Source organism: Bos indicus, chromosome 20 (genome assembly GCF_029378745.1).
Source record: "Bos indicus isolate NIAB-ARS_2022 breed Sahiwal x Tharparkar chromosome 20, NIAB-ARS_B.indTharparkar_mat_pri_1.0, whole genome shotgun sequence".
In the NCBI taxonomy this organism is placed as follows: domain Eukaryota; kingdom Metazoa; phylum Chordata; class Mammalia; order Artiodactyla; family Bovidae; genus Bos; species Bos indicus.
In genome coordinates, this window is record NC_091779.1 from 39,016,661 (window position 1) to 39,041,484 (window position 24,824).

A 24,824-nucleotide genomic window follows, 5' to 3' on the forward strand; every position below is an offset into this window, starting at 1 on the left:
CATTTATGTTGCTTCCATGTCCTGGCTGCAGTGAAACTTGGGGCACATGTACCTTTTTGAATTATGGTTTTCTCAGGGTATATGCCTGGTAGTGGAATTGCTCAGTCATACACTAGCTCTATTTTTGGTTTTTTTCACAGGCTCTTTTTAAAATTGCCTTGCCACCAAATAATCTGCCCTAAAATATTTAATATATGAGGTCAAAACAGTGAGCAAGAGAAGTTCTGTAATGTACTGAGGCAACTGCTATAAGGAAATTTGCGTGCATGCTCAGTCATGTCTGACTCTTTGTGACTCCGTGAACTGCAAAACACCAGGTTTCCTTCACTATCTCCCTTCACTATCTCCCAGAGTTTGCTCAAACTTATATCCATTGAGTAGGTGATGCCATTCAACCATCTCATTCTCTGTTACCTGCTTCTCCTCCTGTCCTCAATCTTTCCCAGCATCAAGGCCTTCCAATTAGTCTGCTCTTCACATCAGGTGGCTACAGTATTGGAGATTCAGCTTAGCATCAGTCTTCCAATAAATCTGTTGTTGTTCAGTTGCTCAGTAGTGTCCAACTCTTTGCAACCCCATGAACTGTAGCCTGCCTGGCTTCTCTGTCCTTCACCATCTGCTGCAGCTTGATCAAACTCTTCTCCATTGAGTCCATGATGCCATCTAACCATCTCATCCTCTGTCATCCCCTTCTCCTCCTGCCTTCAATCTTTCCCAGCATTAGAGTCTTTTCCAGTGAGTCAGTTCTTCTCGTCACATAGCCAAAGAATTAGAGCTTCAGCTTCAACATCATCCTCCCAATGAATAGTCAGGATTGATTTCCTTTAGAATTGACTGGTTTGATCTCCTTGCAGTCCAAGGGACTCTCAATAATCTTCTCCAACACCACAGTTCAAAAGCATCAGTTCTTAGGCGCTCAGCCTTTTTATGGCCCAGCACTCACATCCACACATGACTACTAGAAAAACTTTTTCCAGTGCTGTGGCCTCTGCTGAGTTTTCCCAATTTGCTGGCATATTGAGTGAAGCACTTTCACAGTATCATTTTTTTAGGATTTGAAATAGCTCAACTGGAATTCCATCACCTCCACTAACTTTGTTTGTAGGGATGCTTCCTAAGGCCCACTTGACCTCACATTCCAGGATGTCTGGCTCTAGGTGAGTGTTCACACCATCATGGTTATCTGGGTCATTAAGATCTTTCACATCTCTCCTTGCTATTCTTTGGAACTCTGTATTCAGATGGGTTCAGTTCAGTTCAGTCACTCAGTTGTGTCTGATTCTTTGTGACCCCATGGACTGCAACACGCCAGACCTCCCTGTCCATCACCAACTCCCAAAGTTTACTCAAACTCATGTCCGTTGAGTCCGTGATGCCATCCAACCATCTCATCCTCTGTTGTCCCCTTCTCCTCCTGCCTTCAGTCTTTCCCAGCATCAGGGTCAGATGGGTATATCTTTCCTTTTCTCCTTTGCCTTTCACTTCTCTTCTCTTCTTTTCTCAACTATTTGTAAGGCCTCCTCAGACAATCATTTTGCCTTTTTACCTTTCTTTTTCTTGGGGATGGTTTTGATCACTGCCTCCTGTACAGTGTTACAAATCTCTGTCCATAGTTCTTCAGGCTCTTCGTCTATCAGAGCTAATCCTTGAATCTATTTCTCACTTCCACTGTTAAATTGTAAAGGATTTTATTTAGGACATACCTGAATGGCCTAGTGGTTTTCCCCACTTTCCTCAATTTAAGTCTGAATTTTATAATAAGGAGTTCATGATCTGAGCCACAGTCAGCTCCCAGTCTTGTTTTTGCTGACTGTATAGAGCTCATCCATCTTCAGCTGCAAAGAATATAATCAATCTGATTTTGGTGTTGACCATCTGGTGATGTCCATGTGTAGAGTCTTCTCCTGTGTTGTTGGAAGAGGATGTTTGCTATGATGAGTGTGTTCTCTTGACAAAACTCTGTTAGCCTTTGCCCTGCTTCATTTTGTACTCCAAGGCCAAACTTGCCTGTTATTCCAGGTATTTCTTGACTTCCTACTTTTGCATTCCAGGCTCCTATGATGAAAAGGACATCTTTTGGGGATGTTAGTTCTGGAAGCTCTTGTAGGTCTTCATAGAGCCATTCAACTTCAACTTCTTTGGCATTAGTATTTGGGGCATAGACTTGGATTACTGTGATATTGAATGGTTTGCCTCGGAAACAAACAGAGATCATTCTGTCATTTTTGAGATTGCACCCAAGTACTGCATTACGGACTCTTTTGTTGACTATGAGGGTTACTCCATTTCTTCTAAGAGATTCTTACCCACAGTAGTAGATGTAATGGTCATCTGAGTTAAATTCACCCATTCCAATCCATTGTAGTTCACTGATTCTTAAAATGTTGATGTTCATGCTTGCCATCTTCTGTTTGACCAGTTCCAATTTACTTTGATTCATGGACCTAACATTCCAGGTTCCTATGCAATATTGCTCTTCACAGCATCAAACTTTACTTTCATCACCAGACACATCCACATCTAGTCATTGTTTCCACTTTGGCTCAGCCTCTTCATTCCTTCTGGAGCTATTTCTCTGCTCTTCTCCAGTAGCATATTAGGCACCTGCCAACCTGGGGAGTTTGTCTTTCAGTGTCATGTCTTTTTGCCTTGTCACACTGTTCATGGGAATAGTAAGGGTTGGTTTCCCTTAGGATTGACTGACTTGATCTCTGTACTATCCAAGGGAATCTCAAGAGTCTTCTTCAGAACCACAGTTCAAAAGCATCAATTCTTCAGCACTCAGCCTTCTTCTCACATCCACACATGACTACAAGAAAAACCATAGCTTTGACTGTAAGGACCTTTGTTGGTAAAGTAATGACTCTGCTTTTAAATATGCTGTCTAATTTGGCATAGCTTGTCTTCCAAGGAGCAAGTGTCTTTTAATTTCATGGCTGAAGTCACCATCTGCAGTGATTTTGGAGCCCAAGAAAATAAAGTCTCTCACTGTTTCCATTGTTCCCCATCTACTTGCCATGAAGTGATGGGACCAGATGCCTTGATCTTTGTTTTTTGAATGTTGAGTTTTAAGCCAGCTTTTTTACTCTCCTCTTTCACCTTCATCAAGAGGCTCTGTAGTTCCTCTTCACTTTCTGCCATTAGGATAGTGTCATCTACATATTTGAGGTTATTGATATTTCTCCCAGCAATCTTGATTCCAGCTTAAGCTTGATCCAGCCCAGCATTTCACATAATGTGTTCATTTGAAAAGACCCTGATGCTGGGAAAGATTGAGGGCAGGAGGAGAAGGGGACGACAGAGGATGAGATGGCTGGATGGCATCACTGACTCGATGGACGTGAGTCTGAGTGAACTCCTGGAGTTGGTGATGGACAGGGAGGCCTGGCATGCTGCTGTTCATGGGGTTGCAAAGAGTCAGACACAACTGAGTGACTGAACTGAACTGAACTCTACATTTAAGTTAAATAAGCAGGGTGACAATATACAGCCTTGACGTACTCCTTTCCTAATTTGGAACCAGTCTGTTGTTCCATGTCTAGTTCTAACTGTTGCTTCTTGACCTGCATACAGGTTTCTCAGGAGGCAGATAAAGTTTTCTCGTATTCCCATTTCTTTAAGAATTTTCCACAATTTGTTGCAATTCACATGGTCAAAGGCTTTAGCATAGTCAGTGAAGCAGAAGTAGATCTTTTCAAAATCATTAAAGAAGTGTTCTTAGAATTCTCATTAACCCTGCAGGTTACAGTATTGGTGAGGGGCCACAGAAGTTCATTGACAACTTACGTTTAACCACAGTAAAGTCTATAAGCTTGAACCTCATCAAGTGATAACCTGCAGTACATAATATTGGTACATATCCCAGAAATATTTAAGTCTGCTGAAAACACTTGAAAGCAATGATTCTCAACTGGGTGCTCTTTTGCCTCCCACAGGATTTTTGGCAATAGCAGGAAATATTTTTGATTGTTGCAACACAGAGAGGGAAGATATCTAATGAGGGAGAACCCAGGGATGATGCTAACATCCTACAGTGTTCAGAACAGCCCCCACCACAAAGAATTTTCTTGTCCAAAATACACATAATGCTGAGGTTGAGAAAGTTTGCTTTCAAGGATTCATCTTGAACTTTTTACTTGCACTTTTATACAAAGATGTTTTGATCAGAGGCATTTCTCAGTCTTGTGTTCAGCTTAAAACTTATAATAACTGATAACTGATGTTTATTTAGTAAATCCATATAAAACCATCTTTCTTAGGTATTTACCTAGTAATCTACAAGGATTAGGATTAGTGGCAAATTTCCTCAAGTTCGTTTTTTAGACAGGTTATAATGCCAAGTCCACTAGAGTTACACTCACTCTTCTCTCACCTGGAATTGAGATTGATTTGAGGAGGTAAGAAATGAATGGAGAAAATGTGACTAGCCAGCAAGACTGAAATTAGGGTAAGGCAAACCAGCACCCTAGGCCCGTCACTCTTTTAAATTAATCTTGGTCAAGTATAGTTGATTTAGAGTGTTGTATTCATTTCTGCTGTACAGCAAAGCAATTCCGTTATACACACACACACACACACACACTGTTTTCTAATATTCTTTTCCATTATAGTTTGTCACAGGATATTGAATGTAGTTCCCTGTGCTATATGCTAGGACCTTGCTGCCTATCCATTCAATATGAGTTTGCATCTGCTCACCCCAAACTCCCAGTGCATCCATCCCTCATTCTCCTTTCACCTTGCCAACCACAAGTCTGTTCTCATGTCTATGATTCTGTTTCGTAGATAAGTTCACCTGCGTCATATTTTAGATTCCACATACAAGTGATACCAAATGGTGTTTGTCTTTTTCTTTCTAACTTACTTCAGTTAGTATGATAATCTTTTTTTTTCTTTTTTTAATTATTATTATTTTTTTTTTTTTACTTTACAATATCGTATTGGTTTTGTCATACATCAACATGCATTCGCCACGGGTGTACATGTGTTCCCCATCCTGAACCCCCCTCCCACCTCCCTCCCCATACCATCCCTCTGGGTTATCCCAGTGCACCAGCCCCAAGCTTCATGTATCCTGCATCGAACTGGACTGGCGATTCATTTCTTATATGATATTATACATGTTTTAATGCCATTCTCCCAAATCATCCCCCCCTCCCTCTCCCACAGAGTCCAAAAGACTGTTCTATACATCTGTGTCTCTTTTTCTGTCTCGCATACAGGGTTGTCGTTACCATCTTTCTAAATTCCATATATATGCGTTATCTTTAGGTCCATTCATGTTGCTACAAATGTCGTTATTTCGTTCTTTTTAATGGATGAGCAGTATTCCATTGAATATGTGTGTGTGCTGTGCTTAGTTGCTCAGTCATGTCCAACTCTTTGTGACCCCATGGACTGTACCCACCAGCTCCTCTGTCCAGGCAAGAATGCTGGAGTGAGTTACCATTTCCTTCTTTCTCTCTCTCTGTCTCTCTCTCTGTCTCTGTCTCTCTCTCTCTCTCTCTCTATATATATATATATATTTATATAAATTTATACATATTTTGTGTTTATATTTTATATAATTTCATATCTTTATATAATATATATGTATATAAATTTATATGTATAGAATCACATCTTCTTTACCCATTTATCTGTCAATGGACATTTAGGTTGTTTTTATGTCTTGGCTATTGTGAATACTGCTGCTATGAACATAGAAGTGTATGTGTCTTTTTGAATTATAGTTTTATCTGGATATATGCCCAGAGTGGAATTGCTGAATCATATGACAATTCTGTTTTTAGATTTTTGAGGCACCTCCATGCTGTTTTCCATGGTGACTAGCACCAACTTACGTTCCCACCAACAGTGTAGGAGGGTTCCCTTTTTTCCACACTCTCTCCAGCATTTGTTATTTATAGATTTTTTAAATTACAGCCATTCTGACTAGTGTGAGGTGATACCTCACTGTAGTTTGATTTGCATTTCTCTAATAGTGATGTTGAGCATCTTTTCATGTGCCTCTTGGTCATCTGTATGTCTTCTTTGGAGAAATGTCTATTTAGCTCTTTTGCCCATTTTTCAATTGGTTGTTTTTGTGTTTTCTTATTAAGTTGTATTAGTTGTTTGTATATTATAGAAATTAAGCCCTTGTTGGTTACACCATTTACAAATATTTTCTCCCATTCTGTAGGTTGTCTTTTCATTTTGTTTATGGTTCCCTTTGCTGTGCAAAAGCTTGTAAGTTTGATTAGGCCCCATTTGTTTAGTTTTGCTTTTATTTTTATTTTCTTGGTACATGCTAGTGGTAAAGAACCCTCCTGCCAATGCAGCTTAGACATAAGAGACTCGGGTTCAATCCCTGGGTCAGGAAGATCCCGTAAAGGAGGGCATGGCAACCCACTCCAGTATTCGTACCAGAAGAATTCAATGGACAGAGAAGCCTGGAGGGCTGTAGTCCATAGGGTCTCACAGAGTTGGACACAACTAAAGCAACTTAGCATGCATGCATGTAGACTGACCTAAGAAAACATTGATATGATTTACATCAGAGAATGTTTTGCCTATGTTCTCTTCTAAGAGTTTTATGGTGTCTGTCTCATATTTAAGTCTTTAAGCCATTTTGAGTTTATTTTTGTGTATGGTGCAAGGGAGTGTTCTAACTTCATTGATTTACATGCAGCTGTCCGGCTTTTCCAACACCACTTGCTGCAAAAATTGTTTTTTCTCCATTGTTCATTCTTGCCTCCCTCCCTCGTCAAATATTACTTGATCATGGGTGTGTGGATTTATTTCTGGGCTCTCTTCTGTTTCATTGATACATATGTCTGTTTTTGTGCCAAGACAATGCTGGTTTGATTACTGTAGCTCTGTAGTATTGTCTGAAGTCTGGGAGGGTCACGCCTCCACCTTTTTTCCTTTTCCTCAGAATTGCTTGAGCAATTTTATAGTTCTTTGGGCTTTTATAGTTCTATATAAATTTTAGGAGTATTTGTTCTACTTATGTGAAAAGTCTCATGGGTAATTTGATAGGGATGACATTAAATCTGTAGATTGCTTTGGGTAGTATGGCCTAGGTACCGCACTCTTAAGGAGGAACTCACAGACCTTTACTTGAAGAAACCGGAGAGTAAGTGCCTCCTTCATTTTTTATTTTATTGTGGTAAAATACCTATAAATAGGGCTCCGTATTTTAACCATTTTAAAGTCTGCCATTCAGTGGTATTAGTTCATTCACAATGTTATGCAACAATCCCCACAGTCTAGTTCCAGAACTCTTTCGTCACTCAAAATAAAAGCTTCCTACCCATTCAGCAGTTTTTCTGGATTCCCCTCCATGGCCCCAGCTCCAGAGCAACTACTAATCTGCGTTATGTCTCTGTCGATTTGTCTCTTCTGAATGCTTCATATACCTGGAATCATATACTATTTGGCCCTTCGTGTCTGGCGTCTTTCACTAAGCATTATGTTCTCAAGGTTCATCCGTGTTGTAGCTGTATCAAGACTGTCTCCTTTTAGCTGAATAATGTTCCATTATAAGGATATCGTTTGTCCATTCATCAGTTGATGGACATTTGGGTTGTTTCACCTATTGGCTCTTGTGAATAGTGCTGTTATGAACATTCATAAATGAGTTCTTGTTCTAACACCTGCTATCAGTTTTTCTGGGTATGTATTTAGGAGTGACATTGCTGGGTGACATGATAATTTCATGTTTAACTTTTTGAGCACCTGTCAGACTTTTCCACAGTGGCTACGCCATGGTACACTCCCACCAGCTATGCATGAAGGTTCCAAAGTCTCCAACATTCTTGCCAACACTTGTTAATTTTCATTTTTTCAATCCTAGCCATTCTAGTGGGTACGAAGTGATATGCCACTGTGGTTTCGATTTGCATTTCCTGAATGACTAATGACTTTGAGCACCAACAGGGGCTTCTTGGCTGTTTTTGCCACCTTAAACGTTGCACCTCATGTCACCCACTTGCTTCAGCCTAGTCCCAACTCTGCTGATCAGTGCCTGACATCAATACAAAGTGGCCCCTAAACATGGAGGGAAAGCTAGCGAGATCTGCCTCTAAGTCTTAGAATTCTGCATTCAAACATCTCTATTTGACTAAAGATGGAGTTTCTTTCATATCTGCAGTTGAACCAGAGCCTCCTGCAAACCTGACTTTGGAATTAAAACATCCAGAAGATAGAAAACCATATCTATGGATAAAATGGTCTCCACCCACCATGACTGATGTAAAATCTGGTTGGTTCATTATCCAGTACGAAATTCGATTAAAACCTGAGAAAGCAACTGATTGGGAGGTGAGTCAGTTGGAAACTTTTGGAAGGAACTGTGTCCTTTGGCAAAGATGAAGACCCCAACTGAGAACCGGTCGTGCCTCCTAATTATTAGGCCGCCATGTTTTCTTCCTGATACTGATGTAACCCTCGCACATGTGGAAAGGCTTTCTCCCTACATCCATCCATCTCCCTGCATCTCCTGGGATGGATGGGGACTCATCATCAGAGCTCTCCCAGGACTAGATCCTTGCAACTGAACAGTCTTTTCTGCCAGGTTTCCAACCCACCCCCCTCAGGATATCTTAGATCGAAATGTCTATGAGAGTTCTTAAGTGGCACTAAGTTGGAGGGAAAAAATCTCAATGTAATCAGTCCATGGTTAATGGCTTTTTTATTTACTTTTAAATTCTTCATTGTAAAGAAATAGTACAATAAATTATAGACATTATAATAATCTATTCCTAAATATTTTAGTTGTTGTTGTTATTTAGTCACTAAGTTGTGTCTGACTCTTTTGCAACCCCATGGACTGTAACCTACCAGGCTCCTCTGTCCATGGTATTTTCCAGGCAAGAATACTGGAGTGTGTTGCCATTTCTTTCTCCAGGAGATCTTCCCAACCTAGGGATTGAACCCACATCTCCTGCATTGGCAGGCAGACTCTTTACCACTAAGCCACCAGTGAAGCCCTAAAGACTTTATTATATGTCTCTTTTAAAGAAGGAATATTTCCAAACATAGCCAAAATAATATGATCACATGTAGAAAATTAATTGAAATTCCTTAATAGCATCTTTTGTAATTCTTTAATATCATTTAATGGCTAGTCCATATTTTAATTCCCCCAACTGCTTCAAAAATATTTCAGTAGCTAGTTTGTCTTAACCAGAATCCACTTCAAGATCACATACTGGCTGACTCATGTACCCCTTCAATCTCAACGTGCTAAGGAGACCAAGCCACTTTGAGACCAAGCTTGGTCTCAAAGAATGTCCCACCTTCTGCATCTGTCTGATTAGTTCTTTATAAGGTCAAGGTCATTTAGCCAGTTTCTCTGTCCCCACATTTCCTGTAACCAGACATTAAAAGACTTGATTAGATTCCAGTTGAACAATTTTTGGCGAGATTTCAGAGGTGATGTTATATGTTTCATATTGCATCGTATCAGGAGACAAACCCATTCTGGTCAACCTACCATAAATGCTAAAACTGGGTGCTGGACTGGGGAGATCACATCCTGATCCCTTGATTGTAAAGTCATGTTTGATTTATGCACAGCTGCTTCAGTGTTCGTAAATGCCCAGTTCTCTTTCACCTAGGGGCTTCACACCCATGAATAATCCTTAAGTCAATTATTTTATTAGGTTTGGAAAATAACAAATTTCCAATTTTGTTAAGTAGTCACCTTCTATATTGTAGAATTCAGAAGGTAAGATGTAGGGAGCAGTATATTTGTCTTTCTGAAATAGTGTTCCAAATGGAGAAGTAGAAAACCTGTTGTTTTTTGTGTGAGCAGTGTTTAACAGGAGGAAGGGATGGGCAGAGAGGGTGAAATGGTGTGAACAGGGTATGTAGTGTGACCTACATACTGGCTTCTCTGCTAGTGTATCTCCTAAAGGAAAAGTTTCCTTATAACACAAGTCAGAGTGACTTCTGTTTTCCTTGGCCCTCCCTAGACTCATTTTACTCCGAAGCAAACTCAGCTTAAGATTTTCAACTTATATCCAGGACAAAAATACCTTGTGCAGATTCGCTGCAAGCCAGACCATGGATACTGGAGTGAGTGGAGCCCAGAGAGCTCCATCCAGATACCTAATGGTAAGTGTCTTGAGATTCCCCAAGGAAGAGGGGATTCTGCCTGAAATCTGCCATTGTTTTATTGCTAAATATTTTTAAACAGAATGGGTTTAGTAAACTTGTATGTTGTAACTACTAACAGAAAAACTATTTTGAGTCTTAAGCAGAAGAATGAGTAGAGGTGGATTTATCATCTCTCCACTCAATACAGAGACATCTGAAAGTATAGCATCTTTCCCTAGGCCACTGTGAGTGAGGATCAGTTTCTATTAATAGGATAGGGTATATCTGCAGACATGAGCTTGGAGCGTCTCCAAGGGCTTGATGGTCAATTATTCTGCCCTCCACATCTGCCCAATCCCTATCATTCAAGGTTATCACCTAGAATTTGCAAGGTGCTATCCCACCTGACTGCAAGGAGATCCAACCAGTCCATTCTGAAGGAGATCAGCCCTGGGTGTTCTTTGGAAGGAATGATGCTAAAGCTGAAACTCCAGTACTTTGGCCACCTCATGCGAAGAGTTGACTTACTGGAAAAGACTCTGATGCTGGGAGGGATTGGGGGCAGGAGGAGAAGGGGACGACAGAGGATGAGATGGCTGGATGGCATCACTGACTCGATGGACTTGAGTTTGACTGAACTCCGGGAATTGGTAATGGACAGGGAGCCTGGCGTGCTGCAATTCATGGGGTCGCAAAGAGTTGGACACGACTGAGTGACTGAACTGAACTGAACTGAACTGATCCCACCTGAAAGGCATGTACTGATTTTCAGTCCTTGATGACAATTACATGTTGATCTCATTCAAGGAACAGTATGTAGAAGGCATCCAGTTCTTCAAGTGCCATTAAACGTAGTGGCTGGTTTTCTACAAAGGAATGATTCATCTTGCATTTCTACAGTACTTTACAAAGTCTTTACCTTGTTTGGTCCTCCCAAACATCTCAGGTATTCAGAAAGAATAGAATTTCCATTAGCAACTGAAAGAGAGGAAACTGGAGCTCAGTGGAGTTAGAAGTCTTGCCCAGAACCACATGGCAAAGCCTAGCTCTTGTGACTACTGGCCTGACCAAAATATCAGGGTTTGCGCTGGCATAGGGAACATAGCACTGAACTACAGGCCATAAGACTGTGCATCCAGTCCTAGCTCTTACTAAATAAAAGCACAGGGTCTAGAAGCAGACGGCCTGGGTTCAAATCCCAGATGGCAACTTTATGGCTACCTGCCTCTGAATACACCACTCCTTGAGTCTCAGTTCCTCATCTTTACATACAGCAATGTATGTAAAGCAATGTATGTAAAGAGCTTAACATCATATGGCTTTTACTAGGAACTTAATAAACGTTAGCTTGTTGTTATTTTTACTGTAACTGACCATGTCCTCATGGATTTCCTCTGTAAGTATCACCTAAAATGATATTTTAAAGCACTTTGAAATGTTTAGAGTACTGTAAAACATATGCTGCATATTAAAATTTAATAATATTGGGAAAAAAGTAAATCCATCATTAACGCTACTCTGTTTGGATTGCTGTTCAAATCAAAAAAGGTATAGAGGGGCAGGGGACTTATGTTCAAAAGTCTCATTTCTTTGTTTGTTTTAAACAATGCTGTGTGTGATCAAAGCTTTCTGGCTGTTTGTTTTTAGACTTCCCAGTGAAGGACACAAGCATGTGGATCTTTGTGGCCATCCTTTCTGCTGTCATCTGTTTGATTATGGTCTGGGCAGTGGCTTTGAAGGGCTATAGGTATTTCACTCTACCCTTCTCTCAGTCATGGTTGTCAGGGATAATGGCCAAAAAAGACAATACAGAAATGATGAAAACCTACAGATAATTCAAGCACCTCGTTTTAGCCATTAGTGGCAGTGTGTTCACCATGAAAAAGCTTTTATCAGTGCTAGCAAAAGTAGAATAGACTCATTTTAAGCTGATGTTCTTTCCATCAAATGGAGGCTGACAGTTGTGAAATAGTAAAAATCTGGCAAGAGTAGCAAACAATCCACTAGTCATTTCAGAATCAGTCAGAGTTAACTAGCCAGAGTTCATTTTAATGTTGGCCTTTATGGCTCAGATGGTAAAGAATCTGCCTGCAATGCAGGAGACCCAGCTTCAGTCCCACAATTGGGAAGATCCCCTGGAGAAGGAAGTGGCTACCCACTCCAGTATTCTTCCCTGGAGAATTCCATGAACAGAAGAGCCTGGCAGGCTACAGTCCATAGGGTCGCAAGGAGTCAGACACTACTCTTTGTTGAACACTTAACACTCTATAGTTTATTCATTGTTGTCACTACTGATTTAGTGGTTTCATTTAGTAGCCTCAGAACTCCTAACTTCTACCTACCATAGTCCATGTAGCAGCCATTTGGAAATAAGGCTAATCTTTCAAAAGTTACAAAGTGATAACATGTACCATTTATCTTATCTCACGAATCATTTTATAGCATGGTGACCTGCATCCTCCCACCAGTTCCAGGGCCAAAAATAAAAGGATTTGATGTTCATCTGCTGGAGGTAAGTGCCAGGGTGGAAACTGTATTGTGACTTGCCCCTGTGTAACTGTCATCTTTACACATGCGCACACCATCCCCATCAGTGCAGTCTGGCTAAGCTTGGCCATCCATGGCTTGTTGTCCCTCCCCTTCAGCAGGGGTGCTCACAGAAAGATGTGAGAGGCATGAGGGTAATTACTGTCAGGAAGTGTCAGAGGGCAATGAAAGAAAGCCAAGAAAACATCAGCACACATAGCAATGCTTGTCGCTTAGCTGCTGCTAAGTCGCTTCAGTCGTGTCCGACTCTGTGCTACCCCATAGACGGCAGCCCACCAGGCTCCCCCGTCCCTGGGATTCTCCAGGCAAGAACACTGGAGTGGGTTGCCATTGCCTTCTCCAATGTATGAAAGTGAAAAGTGAAAGTGAAGTCGCTCAGTTGTGTCCGACTCTTAGCGACCCCATGGACTGAAGCCCACCAGGCTCCTCCATCTATGGGATTCTCCAGGCAAGAGTACTGGAGTGGAGTGCCATTGCCTTCTCCAGCAATGCTTGTTAGGTTTATCAAATCTGTTCATAAGCCCTGTCATAAACATTTTATACAAATAATCAGTTGAGAAAGTGGGTGAATATTTGATGAATACAAAAGAGTGACCTTCCACCAGCCCCTCCTCCATCAGACTTTGATGTAAGCTCTCACTTGAATATTCTCTACATAAGGCCATAGTAACAGAATATCTTACTGCAATTTTTGCTCAGTTTGAGTGCTCAGCTAACACTGGCTCAGTACAAGGGAGCTGGTATTTGCCAGAGCCCATTTAGACAGATTCAAGTGGGAATTAAATTTAAGTGTTCCGAATGAAAAGAGGGGTTAGAACATTTTACATTTCTCTGCAGGTTGAAGTACATATTAATAGTTTCGATTTGACCTTCAGCTTAACATGGAGGTATATAAAAGCAGTTACTTACTCATTATGTCACTTGACATCAGCCACTGTGAGGCCAAAAGCACAAGATTGTGAAAAGTCAGCCCCAGGGAATTTATTCTGATGGCGTTCACTTTGATTGCAGATATCACAGCCTTCTCGCCTTGTGTCTATGTTTTAATAGAAGGGCAAGTCCGAAGAACTTCTGCGAGCTCTGGAAAGCCAAGACTTCCCCCCCACTTCTGACTGCGAGGACTTGCTGATGGAGTTCATAGAGGTAGATGACTGTGAGGACCAGCAGCTGATGCCACGCCCCTCCAAAGAACACACGGAGCAAGGCGTGAAGCCCATGCACCTGGATCTTGACAGTGACTCTGGCCGGGGCAGCTGCGACAGCCCTTCGCTCTTGTCTGAAAAGTGTGATGAACCTCAGGCCCATCCCTCCAAGTTCCATACTCCCAAGGGCCCTGAGAAGCTGGAGAATCCCGAAACAAACCTTACATGTCTCCAGGCCCCTCAGAGCACAAGCGGGGAAGGCAAAATCCCCTATTTTCTGGCCAATGGACCCAAATCTTCCACATGGCCTTTCCCGCAGCCCCCCAGCCTATACAGCCCCAGATATTCTTACCACAACATTGCTGACGTGTGTGAGCTGGCCCTGGGCATGGCAGGCACCACAGCCACTTCGCTGGACCAAACAGACCAACATGCTTTAAAAGCCTCAAAAACCATTGAAACTGGCAGGGAAGGAAAGGCAACCAAGCAGAGGGAGTCAGAAGGCTGCAGTTCCAAGCCTGACCAAGACACGGTGTGGCCACTACCCCAAGACAAAACCCCCTTGATCTCTGCTAAACCCTTGGAATATGTGGAGATCCACAAGGTCAGCCAAGATGGAGTGCTGGCTCTGTTCCCAAAACAAAACGAGAAGTTTGGCGCCCCTGAAGCCAGCAAGGAGTACTCAAAGGTGTCCCGGGTGACAGATAGCAACATCCTGGTGTTGGTGCCGGATCCGCAAGCACAAAACCTGACTCTGTTAGAAGAACCAGCCAAGAAGGCCCCGCCAGCCCTGCCATAGAATCCAGCCAAGGCTGACCTGGCTATCTCCCCCACAACCCCAGGCAACTGCAGACTCCAGTTGGGCTGGGGACTGGGTCCCCCAGGTTTTATGCACTCTTGCAGTGAGAGTTATGGAAGGATGGGTTCAATTGTGATTTTCCTTCAGGGAACACTACAGAGTACGTGAAATGCACTCTACCAGAGAGGGCTCAAGAACAGGGTTAGAATGACACTACCCAACTCCCAGTTCACTCTTAATTCTCTATTTTCAACCAGTTGCCTCTCTGTCCAACAGCTGATTCCAGAACAAATCTTTCCATCTTGTGTGATTTGTAGATTTACTTTTTTGCTATTAGTTGTCAGATTATATGTTCAAAGATATAAAAGCACATTGCCTAGTATTCTTAAGAGACAGTGCCAATAGGTATATAATCTGGAAAAGGCCTTCATGGTTTTGTATGTGACAGAGGGGTATAAGTCAGTCAAAATTGTTTACCATGGGAAGATGGTAGATAGGAGAGAAATGCCATGAAAACCACTTTGAAGACCAGTTGCTTAACCTTTGCACTCCTCTTTCATTTTATTAGGATTAACCAAATACAATGCACTTAAAAAGATTCATTCTAGAACACCTGACAAATTGTTTCCATCCGTTCTATTACCTTAAAATGACACATGGCCAATATGCAAGTAAACAGGATGCCTCCATTTTTTTTTTAGTAGTTTGAGTTTATTAAGCATGGATTTTACCCCTAAATTGTATTTCATTCTAAAACTTCTAGAAAATAGGGTTTTAGAAAGTGAAATTTTCTTACACAGGAGGCAAATGAGTTTCATGTGGTGAATCCTTCTAAAATGTTTTCCTCTTTCATTTGAGCATGATAGATAATTTATTACACACCCTTGTCTTCTGTTAGTGAAAAAAAAAAAGTCCCAAAAGATTAACTTTAATTTAAAATATAATCATAGCAGGATGCTCACGGAAGTACTGCCTTACTGTATATACAAATTCTACTTTAATATAAACCCATAAGTTTAACAATGTATTTTTGAAGACTATTTTTCTATCACTTAAGTAAAATAAAAGACTATTTTCTATCTTCCCAGTACAGCTTGTTTACGTATTCAGCAGGTACAGTGTTTATATGAGGTTATAATGAGTATTTTCAGTACTCGGCGATATATACAGTCCCTGTTTGTGGAATAAAATGCCATACCAAGCCAAAGCCCACTGAGGAATAGGAAGTGGATGACAAAATTCAATTTCCAGCACAGTGTAGTACAGTTTTTCTGATTCTTTTTATCTCCCGGATACTTTAAATAGCAATCAAGAAACTAGAGTTTTAGGACTCTCCACAAACGGAAAATTACTTCTTTTGTAATTTAGGACCACTCTGGGGGTTCTGCTCTTGGGGTGAAAATTTTCACTTCTCTGTGAAATTTTCACTTCTCTGGGTAAAAATTCATAAAGATGAAATTTTCACTTCTCTGGGTGAAAATTTATACAGATGAAGAAGGAGAGTGGAAACATTTAACATACTGCCTTAGAGAGAGGGTTTTTGTTTTGTTTTTCTGAGCAATCTTGGGCAAATCCATTTGTGTGCTCACTTCTTAAGCTGGAACACAAAGAATCTGAGCTCCCTCTGTGAGTTAAATATTCCAGCCCAATAAGTCCATGTTGACAGGAACGGGACTCAGAGGTTGGCTGATGTGTGAAGTGAACACACTGTCAGAGCTCCCAGAAATGCAAAGGTAACATATCTGAGGCTCTATTCACCCAATACACACACAACTGGTTAAGAGTGAGGGAGCTGTTGGGGAAGATTGTCCAAGTTTATTCAGTCCCCTAGATCCTTGCTACTCAAAATACAGTCTGAGGACCAGCCACACCTGCATCTATGGGCGCTGCTTGGAAATGCAGAATCTCTGCCCTCGCCACCCCCATCCACCTGAATCTGCATTTTGCTAAGATCCCCAGATGATTCAAGTTCACAGTGAAGTTTGAGAAGCATTGCCCTAGCAGATCATTTCCACTAAAGCTGATTGTAGTGCCTGGAGTAGTTCTTTCCCGGAAAGTACAGGTTGAGTCTGTTTGACTTGCAGTGAACAGTATTGTCATAAAAAGGTATCACTTTTAAAATCTATTAGTGGTTTGGGATTCACATAATGGAAGAGAATGATCTGCAAAAGCACATACAACTTCTAAGAGGGTCAAGGAATATACCCCACCTTGAGAAGCACTGACCAAAGACTCGGCCCTTCAAAGCCAGCACAGACCAAATCTTTCTCAGAATAGTCCCATCTCCTCCAAGGTGTGTATGAACCACTCTGATAGTATGAGGATTCAAAAATAGTATTTTGATGTATGATTTGGCATGTATAAAAAAAACTTTCATGGCTGAAGACTCAAACTGAATTCTTAAAAAAACATCAATTAGTAAGTAGATTACTGTCAATCACTAACTAAAGCCAGGGCTATAATTCTTGGTCACTTAGCACTCTTTAATGAATTGCGGGGTTTTTTTTTTCATAGTCTAGTCTATTTTCTATCAAGAAGTCCTCGAGTCAAGTGGAAGTATGCAGATTAAGGGTCAGGAGACCCAGCTTCTAGTGCTAATTATGTTAGCTTAGCTCAACTGCCTTCTCTGGGTCTCAGTTTGCTCTGAATGAAATGCTAGGCCGAATAATCTATAATGTCCTTTTAAACTGTGAATCCTTAATTCCATGATTCACTCAATAGTGTCCAGCAAAGATGATTAACCGATGCCTTGTATCATAATTAAGCTAACAAATAATTGCCCTTCATCATAGACACACGTCCTCTTCAGTGATGTGCTCATTTTGTTTCACTTTTTCTTTTTTTTTAGTTGGAGGACAGTTGCTCTACAATATTGTGTTGGCCTCTGCCACACATCAACATGAGTCGGCCACAGGTTTAAATCAATGCCAACTAATCTTAACATATTGTACATGCATTTTACAAATTACATAGGTATAGAATCATAGTCTAAAGTGATGTGCAAATATGTGTATAGAGGGAAGCAGAGATTTTTTTTAAAAGACACTGAAAGAGGCTCTGGTTTTTAGGGACAAAATGCTTCTCTTATACGAGGCTGCTGATTCTGGTTTGCCCTTTTGTCGTTGTTGTTGTTGTCTTCTTACGGATTATGAACCACCACTGCACAGGTGGTGTTAAAAGCCTCGAGCTCTGATTTATAAAAAGTCATATTTTTATAAATAAACACTTCAAGCTACAAAGCACATGGAAATAGGATAGCCAGTGGGTGATTTATGGAAGCTTATAACTCAAAGTGCAAAATCTTCTCTAGTCAGTTTTAGCAAATGGGTACAAGGCACCTCAGATGAGCACAAGTCATAATCAGTCACGTCACTGACATGCAACTGACTCTCCATTCTCCTAAGTGCCTAAGGCCAATCCCAACTGGTTTGGTCCAAAGTTGGTCAATCCCTTACCATCTGTACAAGATGAAGGAGTTTGACTCTGTCCTATAGTGACCCAACTGAAAGGGGGAATCTGATGAGCAAGCAGAGGCACCTGAGCTCCAGCGTGCAGCTTAGCTGGGGAAGGTCTGTCCCCCAACTTTCTCCAGGCTGCCTGCCGCTGCCCATCACTTTCAGAAAGACGTGATCCAGCCAGGTGTAATTTTGTTATCTCTTTAGAGTAGACATGAAAGAATCAGAGTTGTACACATTTTACAAAGTGCCTTTTTTTTTTTTAAGTTTTCTTTTCACAAGAAAAGTGTATTGTTTAGACAGTAAATTTTACATTTTAAGTAAATGAATGAAAAAGCCAGAAAGGGAATCATTAAATGGTCTAAGGTCCAATCAGCAACCGCTGAGTGGATTTTTATTGTTTAGTTGAATTAGCACACAGCTGATGTGAATACTGTAACTTATTTTGATAAGAAATTGACTCTGGCTAAGATTTTGGAATAAGTCTGCCACCCTGTTACTTGAGACCCTCAGTTTAAAAACACATTAATGCACTTTCAAATGGCTTTGAATTGCATGCCAGGGCCTGAAAAGGGCAACGCGTGTACCATGGAACTTGGCACACATGCAGAAAGACATAAAAGCCTCTGGATTATGGTCCGCAGGATTGCTGATGTAGATTTGTCATTGTTGAAAGCCTCTAGTGAACCAATTTCTTTTTCTGCCTTTTCAGCCCATGCATCATTAACATAGTTGCTAGGGTAGTGGGCTGAGCACTCAATTTCCGGCTGCCAGTAAACAGGCTGTGTGATCTTAGCAAGTCCTTTAAAAGCTAATCTCTGGTTCCCTCATCTGTTAAATGAGTGGCTTGGCCTAAGATGTTTCTAAGACCCCTTCCGGCTCTAACAGTCTTTGATGCGCAAGATCTGAGTAAAATCCAGGGTTTCGGTAAATGGCCCAGGGACACCGCAGGAAAACCCTGCTGATGATCCCTTAGCCTGAAGCAGTGGACACTGTGGCTGTAACAATGCTGAAGAGAAAAACAGGTCTACTCCTGCAAGTCCCATCGATTTCATTTAACATCCTTGGCTCCTCCTCTTCTTCTTAGCTGTCCACCTTGTAGGCTTTTAATGCTCTCACTTAGGGCCTCCATTTCTCCTGAGAGTTCATTATGTACAGTAGCAACCATAGGATTTGCAAGAAACTAAATTATTCATAAACAATGACTTTGGCCTGAGTCAAACAATAAATTGGCCACATAGATATCAAGGCCCAAGTTAAAGGTCACAACTTATCTTATTTACGGAGCCACAGGCTTAGAGATTCTAGCTCAACTCATCCATTCATTCATGTGTTCAAAGGCCATTAATAAATCCAAGCTACAATGAAGACTCTTGTGGAGGTCTTAAGCAGAAACTTAAAAATGCAAAATGATTGCTCAAGAGTTTTAATCTAACCAGAAATTCTATTTATAGTTATGGCCTGGATGTATTTCATGACCAGTGTACATATCATCTGCAAATCAAATAGTTCTCTCGCTAGATTTATGTATTTCAAGATGATTTGGGCTCTGAGACCTTCACATAGTTACCTATTTCCATAAAAGGAAACAGATAGAAAAATAGAGTGTGGGGGACCTTCCTGGTGGTCCAGTGGCTGGGACATCACACTTCCAATGCAGGGGGCCCAGGTTCCACCCCTGGTCACGGAACTAAGATCCCACATGCCGCAGGGCAACTAAGTCATGTGCCACTTGGAAATCCCGCATGGCACAGCTAAGACCTGGCACAGCCAAATTAAATAAATAAATAAATATAAAATATTTTTTAAAAAGAAAGAAAAATAGGATGTTTCTAAATGTCTGGGCTTCTCAGGATTACACAGAATGCCGAAAGTAACCTGCTAAACTCTGATTTTTTTGGACGTAGTGACTCTGTTCAGTGTTCTGAGTTTATGGCTAAGAGATGTGCATATGCCCACGACTGTTTTGTCCACCTTGATTCCTTTGATTTACGCTCCAATTTCATGTCAGGAAGCACTGAGATATGTAAAGTGGGAAAACATACACTGTTTATGTGGTTGTGGTCAATGAAAAGAGAGACCTTTAACCATAGTCTGGTAGTTAACTTTTTACCTGCTGCTGATAAAAAAAAAAACAACTCTAAAAACTTTAGCTACTTAAGTAGTAATATAAAAACCAGTAGTTTCATATTATGGTCAACACACACTTCACCTGCATACATTTCATAATCCAATCTGAGTTTTCCATGCAAATTTCACATATCCTAAGTAGGTGGGGAAATCTTGTTATACTACTTGAAATTGAAAAATTGTATGGCAAAGAGTCTCCTAAACAACAGTTTGTTTTATGAAATTCCTGATAAAATGATTTTGAAGTTTTAAAAGTAATCATTTCCCTTCTTATCCTAATGTCCTTCTTTCGAAGCTGCTTATTGCTTAGAAATGATGTCACATTTTCCACTTTGACTATTTTCAGTGGCATAGTTATGTATTTGCCAGGTGATAATCCTGACTTTAACTGTTATATGATTTTATATTATATTGCTTTATGTGGTTCAAAAACTGTATGACACATTGAGATATATAATCCTCCTATTGTGAAACTAACTGTATACTACAAAGGAAAATAATTATTTCATGAGTTAGAATCTATCCATATATATTTCAATGTGATTGTTTCTATATCTGGAAAACAAGACTGAAAAAAATATGTAATCATATCTTTCTGTTGAAACCGTGAATGTGCTAAATTTTTTTCTTAATCTTTGTCTACAAGTAGTATGAGTTGCCATTGTACAGCTGATCTGGGGTTAAGTGTTTAAAGTACAATCCAACAATTGTTTAAAAGTCAAGTCAACCCCTCGACTTTGCTTCATGTGACCTCTGATACTTCTGGGGTGTTTTTTGCATAATTAGGCTTGCTTTTCTGCTTGATCAGTCATTTCAAACAATTTTCATGTCCCATGCAGAAACCAAAGCAACCTAGAACTGGCTGTTAGGGATCTGTGTCTTCTGTAAAGCCATATTGAAGTGAAGGCTAAGGGACAGCCAAAGGTTCCATACATTCAAACCTACCACTACCTCTGCTTTTTCTCTTTTCCTAAAAAATGCCAAACAAAATTCTTCAATATTGCATAGGAAATTAGAAGTGATTGTTACAAGTTTCTGGGGTCTTATTTTGTTTTTTTACGTGAAGATACACCTCCTAAATTAATCAGTTTGTAAGTTTATGCTAGGTTTTCTCAATAACCATTTTTACATTCTATAAAAACTGGCTGATGAATAAGGGCCAGAAAGAATACATAGTAGGTCACCAGGTGAAAAACCAACAAAATTATAGATGCAGATTTTTCCCTAACCAGGAGTCACCACAACGTGGTTACCCAAAGCCATGAGGGGCATATTTCTCACAATTTGATTTCCCTAAAGCCCCCAGAAATAAATTTTTTCCTTATCTGATTTTAACCATCAAAGATATTATGGTATGGGAAAAATCAGGCATATATCAGAAATAACCTTGTTTTGATTTTAAAAATTCATTTCTACATGAACTAGTTACAATGCCTATTTTTTTAGTCTTAAAAAATTATAGAAGACTGTATTCATCTAATTTATCTTGCATCTTTAGTTCTGTAAATCTTTAGTTATTGCACATTGTGCTTTCTGTTGCCCTTGGATTTATTAATTTGTCTCCTTCCATTTTGAGAGGACGCTGTGGATAGCTAAATCCATATCAAGAGCATGGGAGATGCTGCTAACTGCTATTACCAGACTTCTTCATTTTTTACTTCACACCAAAAACAATGCTTGCCAAACAAAATCATCCCAGTATAATATTATCATTATATTTCTACTCATATTATTGAAAATTCCCAGCTCAGTGCCTGGCTCAATAAATGTTTATTCTCCTTGCCTCCCCTTCCTCTATTTATTTTTATTTGATATGTAAATGAAAAAAATAACACATGCCTGGCTGAAACAATTTTCTTGATGGATTTTTGCTGCAAAAGGATTTGTAATCCAGAAACTATTTATATAAATTAGACCAAAACAATTTTCCTCCTTTCTCTTCACCCTTCTGTATGATTGCAAAGTATAATTTCCTTCCTTCACCCCCATCCCTCACACAAGAAGCTGCTAAAAATAAAAATAAAATGAGATGGAACCAAGAACCCAGGGATAGATCAGAAAAGCTCATTTAAGTATTATAAAATAAAGGAAAAATCAAGCCATTTGAAAAATGGAATGCTTTTGAACAGTATGATTCATCCATATTACTAACAACATCTCTTCTGACCAAATTCATTGGATTAAGTGTAAAATGCTAATCTTTTAATGGATCTAGATTTAGAAATCTTTACCTACTGCTTATACTTGTGTTGCAGAATTATGGGATGGTGTGAGGTTTGCTTTACAAATTCTTCTCTGACTCCTAAATTCTCTAATGCCATGTCTTACCAGGGAATAAGAAATTTCTTACATGAATATCATCCCCTAAAACTTGGCTTCTGTCAAAGACTGACTCCCCCATACTTACACTGGTGCCATCTGCTTTTAATTATTGGACACACATTTACTTTGAAGCTGGAAAAATTGGAGTGTCAGTCACCAGACACAGCATTCATATAATAATGATGAGTTGGAGAAGTACTGTGTAGCTAATTTTCCAAAATGACATGCTTTCCTAAAAGGAAACAGAAATTATATGTTGCCACATCTTTCCAGAACCATATCTGAAACCTTAACCCCACCAAACTCTACAACTGACTAATCAACTTCTACATATTCTAAATCTCCCCTATTTTGAGGGCCTGTGAGATATAATACCTATTTAGCAGAAATCTTGATGTCTTGGGGTTAGAAGATAGGGCAGGATTATAGGAAATGGGGGCTTTCCTGGTAGCTCAGCTGGTTAAGAATCTGCCTGCAATGCAGGAGACCCCGGTTCAATTCCTGGTTCGGGAAGATCCCCTGGAGAAGGGATAGGCTACCCACTCTAGTATTCTTGGGCTTCCCCGTGACTCAGACAATAAACAATCCACCTGCAATATGGGAGACCTGGGTTCAACCCCTCGGTTGGAAAGATCCCCTGAAGGAGGGCATGGCAACCCACTCCAGTATTCTTGCCTGGAGAATCCCCATGGACAGAGTTGCTTGGCAGGCTACAGTCCCTGGGTCACAAAGGGTTGGACATGACCGAGCAACTAAGCACAGCACAGCACATAGGAAATGGGGTTATTGAAAAACCTCCAATAGGACCTTACCCGTTAGGGAAGCAGATTCTCACAGTTTTATCCTTCTGAAGAGTACAGATGAGATTAAACCCATCTTGATATTGTAAAGCATAGTCTACATTGGAGGTCTTGACACTTAAATTGGAATTCTTTTGCCCATAACCTCACCTACTCCTGCTGCCTATACAAGTGTTAAGCAATTTTGTCTTATGATCAGGTTCACACTAAAACTTATACTTACCAATGAACTTGAAACACAGGTACTTTTATGAATGTGATAAAATATTTTTTAAGTAAATCTAGAGGATGTTAGTCAAATACCACTTAGGTTGTCAGTTGGGGGAACACTGGTATAAGCTAAGGGAGCTCAGGAATTTTTATTACTGTATTTATAAATGTGTTTGAAAGAATTTGTAAATGTCACAGGTACATTTTTAAGGTGATACACATTTGCTCCATAAATTATTAAAAATTAGTGAAATGAATTTCAATGACATTTGGCAGTAGTTTTGCTTCAAGTGATCAATATTGATATTGTTACTGAACTATGTAATCTCATGATACATTTTTCAATACTTTTTCAGAGCAACTGCTTTTGCAATGGTAGCAATGCTTAATTTAAATTGAATCAATAAATTTCTTCCTAAGCCATGATTTTTGGTGGGTCTTTTACTATGTATGTGAAACATTTAATGAATAATATAAGTTTGGGAGGTTTTTTATTTGTTTCAAAAAAACTTTATCAGGACATATTTTTTAAAGAAGGAAAAATAACAGCAATCTAAGCCTCTCTGGAAATCAAAAATGCAGACACATACTGAAATATTTGGCTTAGAACACTCATCCAATGCTTTTTTTCCAGGCATGCATTCTTGAGCTCCTCTTTCAACATATTCCCTGATTTTATTTTCCTATTAATTTTAAATCAAAACTGACATCTTGCTTCCAACCCAGCTAAATTCTACATCTTCTCTTTCCACTGCCCTCAAGTTCCTGAGTCTTTAGCCATTTGCCAGACTTGAGCTTTAAAAAGTCAAACATGTTTGGAAGCACTCAGAAATTCCTTGGGCCTTCTGGGAACAACCAAGACCAATGAAGATGAGGGGTTCCAAATCTAATAAACCTGCTCTCCCAAGTGAGGCTTAAGCCACAAATCTCAATGCCAACGATACACATTTTCTTTTGTTTACTTCTTTCTATCCCATGTCTTCACTTAAAACTCCAGCTGCGATTGACCCTTCCATTTATAATCTTTTGTCTTTTGCACCAAATATGCCATACACATGAAAATTATAGAGGATGATATAACAAAGATCTCCACTTACCAACACCCAAATTTCACAAATATTACCTCTTTACCAGACATTTTCTTTTTAATAAATGAAATACAATGGATGCAGAAAATGACATCCCTCAATAACCAAATTCTCTATCTTACTTCTCCAGTGGTAACCATAATCCTGCAGTTGTATATCCTTTCTGGCCATTTAAAAAATGCCTTTATTTCATACATATGTATCTATAAACAACATGTACAGTTACTCTGGTGTTTATGAATTTTACA

The 24,824-nt window shown here is 39.9% G+C and overlaps 1 protein-coding gene across 7 annotated transcripts in view; it reads left to right on the top strand.

Moving 5' to 3' along the window:
* Positions 1-23,914, top strand: part of PRLR (prolactin receptor) — a 192,905-nt gene extending 168,991 nt beyond the window's left edge. For 6 of the 7 annotated variants that reach the window (XM_070774776.1, XM_070774774.1, XM_070774773.1 and 3 more), the window contains 5 exons: positions 8,135-8,304; positions 9,960-10,101; positions 11,731-11,830; positions 12,526-12,595; positions 13,681-23,914. In XM_070774776.1, the coding sequence (XP_070630877.1) occupies positions 8,135-8,304; positions 9,960-10,101; positions 11,731-11,830; positions 12,526-12,595; positions 13,681-14,571 (1,373 nt within the window). In that variant the 3' untranslated portion in view covers positions 14,572-23,914. Of the gene's footprint in view, positions 1-8,134; positions 8,305-9,959; positions 10,102-11,730; positions 11,831-12,525; positions 12,596-13,641 lie in introns of all 7 variants that reach the window. The other variant, XM_019983033.2, reaches the window with a different exon arrangement.
* The last annotated feature ends 910 nt before the right edge of the window (positions 23,915-24,824 follow it).